The following is a 14,336-nucleotide window of genomic DNA, read 5'->3' on the forward strand; positions in this document are numbered from 1 at the left end:
GTGTCGGTCAGAGTCTGTCTCTTCGTTCAATGATGTTTTAGTTGTGAGTGTGCCCTTGTGGGTGGTCTTGAAGAAATGAGTCAATCAGGAAAAATAGTAAAATGCATTTGGATGGCAGAATAACAAGCAAGATATTTGAGAAAAAGACACCCTTAGAAAGTGAATTAGACACTCATTAGTGGGGAAAACATTAACCAAGTGAGCAGTTTCTGAGCTAGGGAGGGGGTGAGGAAGAGGGATACATATTTTCCATTAAGCTGAATTTGTGTTCTGCTTTCAACATACAAATGATACTCTTGCATAGGTTAATGCCACTAGAAAAAGCAGGATAGAGGATTATGCTGGAGGGCTTCTGGGAAGGTAGGGACCAAGAGGAAAATGGAGCAAAATAAAACAATATGGAAGGAATGGTGATAAGAAAGAAATAAACATTACAGTTACCTTAGTGACAGACGGCCTCATTACGAGTTTGGTGGTATCTCGGCGGTAATACCATTGAGATACCACCAAATGGTATTACTGCTACCACCACTTTCTTTGGTCGTATTACCTGTGGTGGTATTACCACTGGCAGTATTACCCCAGATGACAAGTGGTGGTAAGTGGTTTTAGTCCTCATTAATTGGGTTTTTGGCGGTATTACCACTGGTGGTAATACTGTCGATTTACCGGTATTTGGGCAGTAAGGCAGAGGAATTTACTCCAGCATTCTATTTGTGGTGTTTCCTCTTCCTTACCTCCATACCTGTAGTTTGCGGTGTGGTAATGCAGTGGTAACCCAACTGTTACCACTGCATTACAACTGTTTTTTAACACCCCCCGCCCCCACCCGCCTGATCTCGTAATGAGGCCCATTGTTTGATCGAAACCAAGAATATTACAGTGCAGGAGAGTTTGATGGGTAAAGACATGCGGGTAAGAGACTAAGATGAGCATTAATTATAATGGGACACTAATTTAACTACCACCACACACACACACACACACGCCCTCCTCCTCCCATATGCATGGATGTTGCATGTCCAAAGTGCTTCACTTGAAGAGGATTGATATGGATTGAAGTGGTAGGTTAGGAATATTTCTTATAAGCACATGGAAATTGTAATTGACTTCCTCTCAGCAAATCAGATTGTTTGGAATGCAGTCAATAACTACTAGTATTGACTGCATTCTGCACATTCAGTCTTCAGAAGTAGACGAGGCAACAACTTCAATTTCCAGTCAAGATTTTATTTCAACAATGCACTTCCTGTCTGGGAGAGACTTTTTTGTTGCCGTAACATACTATTTACCACATGAAAGAGAAAGATAACGCATTGGAACATGCTTTCACTTTCATATAGAGAATCATTTTACCTTTATGTATGCTCATACTAAACCTGGTCCAGTTCTACCAGTGGCCGTTTAAATCTCAGATTCTTTCTTTGTAAAACAGGTGAAGGTTTGCTTCGGATAAATAACGAGGTGCCCCTGCATCTGAAGAATGCCCAAGGCTCTGAAGAAATTGGAACCACTGACTGTGAAAGCTCAGGTCAGCATCAAGAGATTGCCTATACACGGTGCTGTATCTCAAAACTATTTTCAAACTACCTGTTTACTTACACAGAAATAACCAACCCAGCGTTTGCTGTACAAGACATTATTTACACCAATAGTAACTCAAAATCTTTAAAACTGTATGTTACAGGAGAGGCAACCCTGTCTCATAAAGACAAGCTTTCATGATCATGCCGCTGCTACCATCATACCACATCTGTAGTGGTTAAATGTGTGCCTTGTGCTGACTCTGCCCGGCATCCAAATAGCAGATTATAAAAGTTTTAGATGTTTCAGAAAGCATAGAGAATGTGCTGTGCCAGAGGTTAAGATTCATTCAAAACCTGGCAGCTATCACCTCTTTTGTTTTGCCTTGTTACCCCTAGTGGAATGGGTATGCCCAGACATGGGCACGTAAGTACCTGCGGACCTATAGACCCAAGCTGCTCCTCACTGATGAGGCCCAACAAGGCTGAAACATGCCTGGGGATGCATGTGGTCTCATGCAGAATGGATGTGACCAACAAGTTCCTGCTGGACTACCCCTTTTTGGGTGGGACAAAGTCTGATTTGCATATGGCCTTTCCCCTTTTGTAATGGCTTGGCAGGTGAAGAACAATGGCCTGGAGGGTGGCCCAGAGCAACGCCAGAGGTTAAGATTAATTCAAAACCTTCCAGTTATCACCTCTTTTGTTTTTCTAAGTCAGAAACAGAAGTCGGACACTCAGAAGATATGATTCCATTTCTTTTAATGAAAATTGTAAGTAGAAGGCCTAACTTTCCATATTACTAAAGGAAGTATCCGACCTATCTAAAGAAACTAAAATGATTGTCCGAAGGTGTGAATACCTACGATTTGTCACATACCCCTCCCTGTAAACTGGTGGCTTCCCCATCTTTATCGAGAGGAAATCGACTGAGAAAGTCCATGTTTCTCGGTTCTTTCTCGTTCTTATGGTCTGGAGATCGGGTCTCTCCCCAGTTCCAGACGGGAGTATCCGATAGGTCTACTGAAGGATCCCAAGATTTAAACCGAGTACTGGGCCTTTGTGTCCTGAAACAAAGGAGGATTTAATAGTTGGCAAAGGTAGGGAAGTCCGTCCCAATAATTACCTCCTCAGGGAGACCAGGTATGATGTCAGTCTTGATGGTTGTGGATTGATCCCTGTCTCTCAATAATGGAGGGGTCTCTACATGCACCATATTCTCAGAATATTTTAACCGCTTGGTTGTTCTAGATATTTTCTGGGTATATGAGGTCGGCTCAGACCGCAGTTTGTCGGCTGCTTGAGTGCCTGAGGGATTTAGCCCATACTCCTTTTATTTGTGCCTTCTCATGAGTCTGAAAATATTGAGAGGTACAATAATATATTGCCATCCTGTCAGGGTCATCTTCTGTCTCCTTGCCCTCCTCGTCCCATGGCCCTGTTGCTAACCAGCCTATCTCCATCGGTTCTTCAGGGGCATTGTTAGGGCAGAACCAGGCGCTATGTCCCTTTACTCCACAGGAAAAGCATAGGGGGGGAGTGAGGTGGGGCGGTCTTTATTGATACTATTTTGTCTCTAGGAGTTATGCAGGTTTTGGTTATTGCCAGAGAAGGGTTCCATCTAGAGATTGGCTCCTTACCTAGATATTCTCGAGAAGAAATTTCCTCGATTCTTTGTCCTTTCTCTGTCAGTACGAATTTGGGATGTTTTTCCTGGGTGTTTTAAATATTTGGCCCCCGCCGAGTGGGCTTCGGCAACCTGAATGGCATGCTCGAGTGGGGATTGAGGATGATGTAATATACCCCTTTGTAGAGGTAGGGGAAGGGCACTAATAATTTGTTCCAAAGCCAGGGTCTGCAAAACCACTGGTATGCTTTTCTTAACTAACTACTGGGCTAGAATACTTTGTACCCGGCCAAGGGACTTTCATTAGGTAACATATGGATGTCGATGTCCTGAAATGTTAATCTGTAAAAAGCATCAGTTTGTCCCACCTGTTCTAACAAGGCTCTTTTTATTTCAGGAAAAGGAGTAGTCCCATAAGGATTCACATTTTGATATGAGGCTTGTAAGTCTCCTTTTAGTTAGGGGGCCCAATAACAAACCTTGAAACCCTAGTCCCAGTTAACCCCTTAACTGCTGAGCTTTTATCAAGTCTATGCAAAAAGGATATGCGGGCTCGTCCTTAGCACTTAGGTGTTAAACTGGGTGGCTATCCATTTGAAGTTTTAAAAAATTCCTTCAAATCCTCTCCTCCTTCATAAGGTTGGAGTACCCCATGGGATACTATCCAGTGAGAGGGACTGGTTTGTATTTGGTCAAGCCCTTCTTGGAGTCGCTGATCCACTTCGATCTGATGTTCTACTAGATGTTCCAGGATGGAGAGTGTGTGCTTTTCGACATCTACGCTAACTGATGAGGAGGCAGTCTCGAATAGATGCTTCCTGCTTCTTACCTCTTATCCGAAATATGAGATATAACTCCCTTTTCCTCCTAGTCTGACTTGTCAGGAAGTTTGGAGTTAAGGGCCGTGGATGGTACGGTGTTGACACGTAACGTGTGGAGTTTTATTCCTAACAAAGGTTTTATGCCTGATAACCCTATTGTTGGGAGTCTATCGACAGGTGTTGCCATATACATTTTGGAATCCTGTGGTTTCACTCTTATATAAAGATAATTCTAATTCCAACCAACCAGAAGAGGCCCCAAAACCACATAAGGGTAGATCCCATGGGAAACCTGGAAGGTCTAGTGAATCCCTCTGGTTTGACACAAGAGGAAGTCAGCAGAAACCCCCATTCCAGAGAGCATTTGGTAAATGCTATGTCTGTGGGTCTGTAGACCACTTGAAAGGAGATCCCATATGCCAGGGTAAACCTGCTGGGGTCAGCACTGCCTCCTTAGCCTTCATCCCTGAGGAAGAAGTACAAATGGCTAGTGTTCACTTTCACCTATTGGCTGAAGAACCCTTGGGAGAAAACAGTTTAAAAAGGCGAGTCTCTTGGCTTGGAAGGCAGAGTCGACCACTGGAACCAAAGAACCGAAGACAAGCTGGAAGAGGACGGCTTCTGCAACTCCTGGACCGGTGAAGCCCTGCTGCAGGTCCAAATTGCCAAGTTCATCTCGACAGAAAATCACCTTCAAGGACGACTTCTTCCTTTCAGTTGGTGGGACCAATCAACTCGTAAGCCACCTGGATACCATTCTAGGAGCTGGTTAGGATTAACCAGGGGGAAGGACACCAGCTTGTGTGCTTGACGACAGCTACTCGAACCAAAGATCTTCCATTTTTCTAGCTTGTTTGACCAGTCCCCGTGCAGTGCTGGAGTCCCCCCGACGTCCTCCCTCTTGTCCCCACGACGGAGGCTCACGAACAGCGAGATCTGCAAGAACTGCCAGGCACCAACGTCTTCAGCTGTATCTTTTCTTCATATTAAGATACTGTGCCAACCCGATTGAGAAATTACCTCTTGCTGTGAAAGTTTGTGAAACTTTCCCAACTTGCAGGCCTAATCAGCTTGTGACCCAAACTATTATTCTTTTTCATACAAACTACTTCTGAGAACTGTGGCAAAGACTTTACTGTTTACAAGAACTGCTCTTTCCTATCCAAGACACTAGCCCATTGACTTTGGCCTAGGCCTATTGAACTGAATTGAGTCCTTAAGTGAACTGAAACTATTTGCACTGCCTAAGAAAGTATTTGTGGTCTATTTTATTAACTTTTTCCTTTTTCCTCCCTTTCAAAGTAACCTATTTCAGGGGAGCCTAATTTACTCAAACTTATTGGGTTGGTATTGAAGTGTATTTGTGTATGATATTAAGTTGCCTCCTTCTAGTGAATGTTTTCTAAATGACTGTGTAATAACTTAATAAGTGTTTTAACAAGAAACCTGGAGTGTAAGTGTCTACTTGAACCAGTGTGATTGTAAGACCCCCGTGTAGCATCCTTTTACTGCTCACATTCCCTCTTGAGATAAGCCTGGCTGCTCAGCTCGCTACTAAAAACTGTTTAGTACAGACTTATACCAAAGTTTGGTTTTGCTCACACCTGTAGTCCTAATTGTATGTGGTGGTCCGAGAGGGTACTGCATGCAATTCTGCCTAACAGCAGAAAATGGACTTTCAGCATATTTGGCCTTTTTTTGGAAGATTGTAATGGGGGAAACTGCCATTTGAACATTAGCTAGTTGGAGCAGTGAGGTAAGTCACAATTTATTATAATTGTTTTTTTATGGTGCCCATAATAACGAAGAGGTTTCTAAGCGCAAACCCGAGATTCGAACCTGTGTTGCTCTGCGTCGTCTTGCTTCCAAGACTAGCGCGTTGCCACTGAACTATACTACCCGTGTCTTCATTAATGGTGGTATTGTGATTTGCATTTGGGATCAAAAGCTATACAGTTAGCAACAGCTGCATGACAGCGATGGAAGCAGGGTATGCTGATGGAGTTAAAAATCCCCTAGATTAGAAATGCTCATACCAGCACGAGATGCCTTGAGGATCCTAAAGCAGAATTAGAGGAAATAACATGATAGGAACAATATGCTCAGTTTACATTATTTTTTTAATTATATTTTCTGAAACGTATTTACCTTGTTCCTTAGGCTTTCCATTTCTTGATGGCGGCATATGTCTGAGTAAAGAAGAGCCTGTCTCAATTTTCATTGATCATCTTGGTAAAGAAATCCGAGAAAGTGGTACTGATCCTATCTCTGGTAAGTTATTAGTAATAAGGATTCCTACATTTTCTAATAGTACTCCGTGCGTTGCTCCATTTCAGCATGCTAAAGAATGTTCTGACAATTTGAGTTTGTTTTGGACAGTGAATTGCCATAAACTAGGTTTTACTGTGTTATCTTTTAACCTAAATACTTATTCGATCTAATAGTGCATATATGTGTGCTTTATTAAACATGTTTATTTTTCAGTTTAACAGTGTGGTTATTCTTTGGGCATATTTTGCATTTAGCCTAATTGTGTAAGGCAGCCATGTCTTGTTTTTAGTTTTGCCCACTAATGCTAGTCAGCTATTTCTTGCATTTAGCCTCATTGTGCAAGGTAGCCTTACCTTGCCTCGCTCACACCGCTCCTTCACAACTTGCCTGAAGGCACAGGCTCACTCCACACACCTTGCACTCACAGATAACACAAACACTATTGCCCATCACCTCTGCCATAAGAATTAAGCTACTTTTAACGAAAGAAATTCGAACTGTAGCTTCCCACATAACTCTTGATCTCCTTTAACACAATCCCCCTCTTTAGTCCATAGTATACCTCTGCTCCGCCCATACACATTCCATTAGACATGGGTGACTAGCAGGGCTGGGCCACCCTCGCATATCTTTAATGGCTGAATGTTAGGACACTTTTTCTGAAGTCCAACTAAGGGCTTAGTAAAACCATACAACTGAGGCAGTACACAACTCCACTCTTATTATAAGGCTGTACCACCTGAGTATATGGTAGCGGAGACAGAGCAGCCAGGCTTATCTTAGGGAGGGAGAGAGGGCTGTAGGAAGTTACTAAGAGCCTGCAGCATAAAAACAGTTCAAAAAGAAACACTAACACCCAGAAGTATCTTAAAAAATAAAGGTTTATTATAAATACAAATAGGCCATGGTAAACGTGGTGGGTAAGTATGTTGTCCCAGAGTCATCAACACAATATAAAAACATAACACAATGCTTAAGGTACACAGACCAAAGCATAGACCTTGATCAGAATAACAAACAGTACTTCTAGGCAAGTCAAACCTAATCATACACATTTAGAATAGAACACAACTATTCAGGCGGAGTAAAACCACTAGTTATTTTTAGACACTGTCGGTTATGCAGTGACACTCTGTAAAGAAATCACATAGTAAACATACATTTTCTGAATATGAAATACAAATTCATGTAACAGTATAAGCCTACAACTAGATTTAGGATAACCCAAAGTATAAAAGGTGAGTAAAACCTAATATTGTAATACATTATTACAGTTGCTTTTCAGATCAGTAGAACATAGATTAAGGTAAGCAGTAACTCTAACTTATTTTAGGATGGCAGACCAAGGTTAGTAAAACCCACAATACACTTATCAAGAATTCTACACAGCTATTCAAGATAAGTAAAATCCAATCCAGGCTTATTCTAAACAGGCTATACAGCAGGTCAGGGGACGCAATATACAGTTGGTAAACCTATACACTTATATTCTGAAAGAAATGGGCACAGCCAACATCATTACTTTTGGGAAGTGGGGGAACCAATTCACAGGTGAATAAAATAACCTTATATATACTTTTAAGAATGGGAATGGCAAAACACATTCAGAGGCTAGTAAGAACTTGTAACTGCTCATATTTCAGAGGGACAGTTACCAAACCAACTCTAGTATAAGTAAATTGTAAACACTTGTTATACTTTTCTTATCCAGTTCTTCCCTGGTCTATTGACTGAGTTCTCTCAGAGGACGAAGATGGACCCTAGTGGTCTAGGTGCCAGCCGTAGGCAGGTTGAGATAAGGTTTAGTTGCAGGAAAAGTCAGAGTTCACGAGGAAGTCTTTTCAAAACAAGTAAGTAGTTAACTTTAGAGTTAGTTAGGATCCAGGGACTTCAGAGAAGAGAAGACACCCTAGAGGGAGTCCAGCATTACATCTGGGCGAACTGGATTAGAGGACTCCCAATTATGAATCACCCACAAACCTTCACATCAATCACAAAAGGCGTAAGGTAAGTAATACCCAAGCCAGTACAGTACCTCAGCGCAGAAGAAGAGTTTGCGGCAAGACGTCGTCAGGATCTGCAGCCAACAAGCCGGTCAATTAATTAATTGCCATGAAGACTGAAGACAGGACACTGGAAGGGAGTTTGCAGCAGTGATCTATAGGGAGGACTCCAGACAAGAGTTTCTTTGCAGCTGGATGCAGTTCTGTGGTTTTGGTGCTCTTTTCAGGAGCCAGGAGAAGACTGAATATCACTGGTCGGATTCTCATCGCTAATCTGGACCAGCACTCTGCTGAGGGGGACCTCAAGGATTCAAATGAAGGCTCTGGAGGTCCAGAGGATGCCACCAAAGGTTTAGCGCAATTCAGAATTTGGAACACTGTGCACCATGTAATGGCTAGAGGTCTCGGGGTATTGGGCTATTGCAGCCCAGCAAGCTTGCAGCACACCGTCGGATGGCTCAACGTTCAGGTTTTCTTGAGAATAGTGGATCTCACCAGCCTGTGGGTAGGGATCGTCGTGTACGGGACCCCCACGTTGATTCGAAGAAAACGTTACACAGGGTCACTTGAAATCGCTACAGTTGTCGTTTCTTCATCTTCCTCTTCGGTTTCAGCTCCAGTGGTCGCTTTTCTGCAGCTTCCAGGTTGCGAGTAGTTATCAGGAACTACAGCACAACCTTTGCATTCTCTACCTGAATTTCACAACAAGGGGCTGTCTGGTTATCCAATCAGGACAGCCAGCACCCCACTGGGAGTTGGTTCCTTTCAGGCAAGGTGGAAGACAAAGGGCTTCACAGTTTTGGACTCCTCCCTCGCTTCCTTCCTTCTCAGACACTCTGGAGTCTGGGGTGGGGGAATCCAAAGGATTCCCGCCAAATACAAAACTTCCACTGTAGTCTTCCCCTCCCCATCCCCCCACATATAAGGTGGGGTGTGCTGGCTCACTTATGCAAAATATAAAGGGGATGCAAATTCATCTTTACTACTTGGGAACAGTAGTTCACCCAAGCACATGGAAGAGAAATTAATAGGGAAGCCCAAAGGGGCAACCCAGCCTAAACTCAAAAAGCTGTAGGAAACAATAACTTCAACCATGCACTTTGGAGAGAGATACAAAGGTCACCCATAAAAAGAGTAAAAGACTAGGTGAGAGGGGAAACGGATTCCCTTTTACCTAGGGACAAGGTAAACTAGTTACCTAGTCCAAGCAAAAAAGTTCTGGAGTTGACATAGGTAAGGAAAATGTATCATAAATATGAAAATCTTAACTAACTATGAAATGCACACATGCATAGTAACACCTCTTAAATCCTCCCAAATTATTTGACTGCGGTCCCTCCGAGGGCGGTCAACCAAAAGCGTGTTGGGACCATAATTATAGTGAAGGGCTCTATAGCAAATGATGAATTAATGATTTTGGGAGCTTACTGTACTTCCTTTCCATCGTTACTGCTTTCCTTGTGTTAAGCCTGACTGATCTGCTACATATACCAGTATAGAGAATGGGGTCTTTCCTTTTAGTTGAAAAACATTTTCAACCTTTAGCAGGTTAGATAATTTAATATCCCTCAAGAGCGGTCTGTGGAAAAATCTCCCTAACAGGGGGGCAAGCTTACTAGTAATTTTCGATGAGGCAGGATTTGAGTAAGGTATATTTTAAGATCGAATAAAACTGTACTATGGACTTGACTTATTCCTGTCAATCACCAGAATTACTCTGAATTCTCATCCAACGCATGAGACAAAATTAACTGGGGAACATAGATGAAGACCTACTCACAGCCACGCACCTCTTCTCCTACACAAAGGAACACGCAAGTGCTTGGTAGAGAGGAGGAACATTGACATGTCCTTCCAGAGGCAAACACTCCAACCACAATAAGAGGAAAATATAACCAAAGCCCCATTTATAGAAGACCCATAACAACCTGAAGAACTATGATGGAAATGATAGATGAATAATGTGAACCCTCTGAAAACCTAAGAAATGCAAAGACTGTCAGTGGCACCACACATACAACATCTTTACCAGGCGACAGGGGACTTCACAGACACAAGAGAATGCAAGACACCACCACGCTTGCCCAGAAGTATGCAGCTAGGAGTGAGTGGACCCAAACACTCAGGTTGCCACATCTACTGAAAGATCTGTAGCATGGTTGCAATCATACCACAAAAGGTGTCATTAACGTTCAGAGTTGAATGCTTAACTAGGTTGTGACAACCAGACAAAATTAGGCTGACAAATGGTTAAATAGGTTGCCACACTACAACAGCTACACCAGACAGGGTTGTGAAATAAACCTGTCAGTAGGTCAGCAGAATCACCACACCGGAGTAGGGCTGGAGCAAGGTAAGCTTAACAAATTCGCCACACCATATCATATATACACTATAGATGGTTGATATGTGAAACAATACACTATGGTTGCCACATGACCCACTTGCTAACAAAACAGGATTGGTATGTGGAACAATTTGCAATAGTTTGCTATGTAACTCACCCGCCCTACAGACCGTAATTCTGTATGGGACATTCCACTCAAGGATGCTAATTGAAAAATAAATTTCAGTCTGTGGGTTTGGCGTGAGAACGCCAGAACCCAAGAAGCATTGATAACTCCCTCCAACACTCATTGGATCCCAAATACGCCAGTAAGACCATTAGATTGATTCACATGTGGAAGATGTTGAGGGATGCATGAATACACCAGTACACAACTACATGCAGGAGGCGCTATGGAACATTTATACTGACTGTGATTCTGCACACACATTCCAATTCGAATGCAATTGTTCAGTACATGCTTAATGCCAAAGGCTTAAAACAGGTTGCGAGTAAAGTGAGAGTTCATACAGTCAATTCTGTGGAATGGTATCCCCTGCACCCAAATAGCAAATAATGAGCATTAGCTGCAACAGCAGGTCGTGGTGTGCGCCTGAATTGCATAATTAAAATGCTGTTCCTAAAATTATGTAACCTGGGGTCATGTGTAAATCTTGTCTGCCTTTGAATGTTCTCTGGTCCTGCTCCTGGTCTCTTGAGAAATGTGTGCCTTACAATGCGCAAACATCCAATCCTTGATGATGATTGCACCATGTAGTCTTTCTTCTGTGCTAATGACTGCACCTCTACTTTCCAGTGCCAGCTGTACTAGGAACGTCTGCAAATCTGTTCCTGCCACACAATATATATGCTACTCATTACATAGCAGTGCCCACAATGTAATGATTGTTCTTGGCATTTGTGTTGCCCCTTTGCTTGCAAGGGTGCACGCACCAGGGTTGAGAAATACTTGAGCTCAAATAATGTCTTCCTTTGTGTTCACAAATGTAGTTTGCATTCAACTGATGTGTGGCTTGAGTTTTGCGAGAAGCTGTTGGCGCATGCATTCCACGAAAGCCTTTGAAGTGATGCTAAGAATTTCTAGCTAGCCCCCCACATTGCTGCTTTCCAAGCACACACCATTACTTAATGTCTCATGCCCTGTTGAACTCGCAACCTATTCCAAAGCAGGAACATGCCTTTTTCTCCTGCATTTTACCATTATATTACACATGCTCTCGATATCCATAGTACAGTGTAGAAATAACGTTCCCCTCTAGATGACTAGGAACCACTGTGCTAACGAAATTACACCACCCAGTGGGTGGGGGATCCAAAAGGAACCAAATGTTCCCTTTAAGGCCACCAACAACGGATATGATTTACCAAGACAGGAAGGACTGGCAGAAAAGAAACAAGATTCCAGTGGTACGCCTAAACCACAAGACTGTGCCATCATTAGGAGAGATGGATGCATTTACTTGGGTGTTAACTGGTGGTGTATGGCTCAGACAAGCTGTCACTCACACAGTGCACACTTGCATTCTTTTCGTTTCTCACCCCCAAGGTCAAGAAAATAAACGTAGCTTTATTATTAGCTTTGCAGGTTTCAATTACAGGTAAGTTAGAGGCTACACAAGGGAAATATCCGCGGGCAAACTGACTATTCAGCAGCTAAGCTATGAGATTCAAAGAACACTGACACAGGCTGCACACTTGACAGCATTCCTAGTGGTATCACACCACAATGATATTCTCTGCACCTCACAAGCACATCCACACTTAAAATCCAGCACATGTTGTAATCCCCTTCTAAGTTATTGTGAACGGGGATTTCACCTGCTTTTGTTTTTCTCCTTCAAATTCTCCCAGTTCAAAGAAATCCCATTGTGCAATATAGATATGCAAATATTGTAATAAGATATATTATTCTTTTGTAAACAGAACATGATGGAGGTTTATTTCGCGTAAAAGAGGAGGAAGAAGTGTACAGCATGGATCATCAGGACAGTTTAAGTATAGGAAGTTTCAGCAGAACCATAGGTATGTAGATACTACTTCCCTGCTTTGGTCCAGTTTTATGAAGCAAACCGTGCCTCGGCACTGGAAACATCCCAAGGGAATTCGTATTGCTTTCTGACTTTATATTCCACAGCACTAATCATGGTGAGGATTTCTTTTTGCATGTTGTATCTTTGTTTAATCTTCACATAGTGCTTAGTGACAGCAATGAGCACAATTTTAAAATCATTAGAACCATGTTTTTAAATTAATTTATATTATATTATATTTAGAATACATTTAGTGTGTACATATAGAAAGTATGTTCCATATGTTATAAGAAAAAGATATCTAGCCCTTGTAAATCTTGAGATAATTTTAAGGTTTTGATGTCATCTGTAATGTTCTGTATGAGGTTGTGAACATTACATGGGAAATCTTATGTTGTGTAGCTTAAATTCCATGTGTCCGGGGTTTGGGCTTTTACCGTACATCGAACAGAAGGATTTATTCAGTGGATTTCATGAGTTCTGAAATGATCTACTTTGAAAAATCATAATTCTATATCACCTAGAAACAACTGTTTGCTGCACATTATGTTTGATGTATGTTAGTAGTGCAGCAAACATTGCCTTTAACTCTTTGATTAGGGTATTGGTCTCGCGCTTTCCCAACTGGTTGCAAATTCCCTGAGGTACCACAAACAGACTCAGAATTATATCTCTTAGAAAATATGTGGTGAAAGGGAAGGTTTGGCTCTGCATGCCTCATCCCTTTTCATGATGGCCTGATGCTATTATTAGGACATGTCCAGCCCCATCTCCTTGTTTCTGTTTTTTACACAAACAGGAAGGCTTATGTAAGCTTTTCTGATTAATATCTTCTACGTCATTCCTGCAAGTTGCTCCCATGGCAGTGTAATAATTTTTCTTTTAAGTTAAGTTGGCCTGAAAGGGGCCCCTAGGGGTCCCTTACGTCTATGGAAACAAGGCGAGTCACCACACACGATAGATACGTCAGACACAAGGTTGTATTCCCAAAGCTAGGGTTTATTGCAAAGCAAATAGTCTCAGTTGGCCAACTCAGTCTCACGCTCCGCGACTTTTATCTCTAGACCTCGAGGGACGCAAGAGAGTGAATTACGTACATCAGTTACATGTATACAAAATGCATATCATACAATCAGCGATGACATGTTTAACACCCCCCTTTATTGGGTTTCTTTGAACTCTGTGTGATGATGGACACTTTCGACAATTATGACACCTTCAAATATCTAGTAACAATATGCAATTTGCAAGTGCGGAGGCATCTTTCAGTTGTTGAACAGAACACAGTGCTTCTGTTCTTGGAAGCGAGCTACATACGGGGGAAGAGTTGATTCCAGACCTTGCTATCTATGAGGTGCTATTCGTGTCCTGGGAGCCGACACGCTCTAACAGGGCTCACTAAAGGGGGGCCGTAAAATGAGCATAATTCAAGCCTTTAGCTGCTTTATTCTAAACATATTCTACCATATAACGAGACTAGCTGGCAGCTGTGAAATGATTAAATGCCCTGAAGCTCTGCTTCAAGGCTACATTCGGGAGGGAGCCGGGTATTCTTTCCTGGCGCTGCCTATGTTGTGTTTCAACAAACTCTTGTTATGCTCGCGGCCCTGCGGCCTTGTCCTTTCACGTGCAGACAATTTTTTACAGTCGAGCAATGTAAGCAGAAAATGTACTGCGAAGCAATAAGAACAGAAAGCAATGAGCAATGGAAAGA

General features: G+C 42.4%; 1 protein-coding gene across 2 annotated transcripts in view; it reads left to right on the forward strand.

Annotated features, from left to right (window-relative positions):
- The window catches only part of LOC138583272 (zinc finger protein 282-like), a 91,128-nt gene that overhangs the window by 34,584 nt on the left and 42,208 nt on the right, over positions 1–14,336 (forward strand). For both annotated transcript variants that reach the window (XM_069655365.1, XM_069655366.1), the window contains exons 4-6: positions 1,436–1,531; positions 6,132–6,242; positions 12,516–12,614. In XM_069655365.1, coding sequence (XP_069511466.1) covers positions 1,436–1,531; positions 6,132–6,242; positions 12,516–12,614 — 306 coding nt within the window. The remainder of the gene's footprint in view (positions 1–1,435; positions 1,532–6,131; positions 6,243–12,515; positions 12,615–14,336) is intronic.

Source organism: Ambystoma mexicanum, chromosome 3q (genome assembly GCF_040938575.1).
Source record: "Ambystoma mexicanum isolate Mex_15411 chromosome 3q, UKY_AmexF1_1, whole genome shotgun sequence".
Classification (NCBI taxonomy): Eukaryota; Metazoa; Chordata; class Amphibia; order Caudata; family Ambystomatidae; genus Ambystoma; species Ambystoma mexicanum.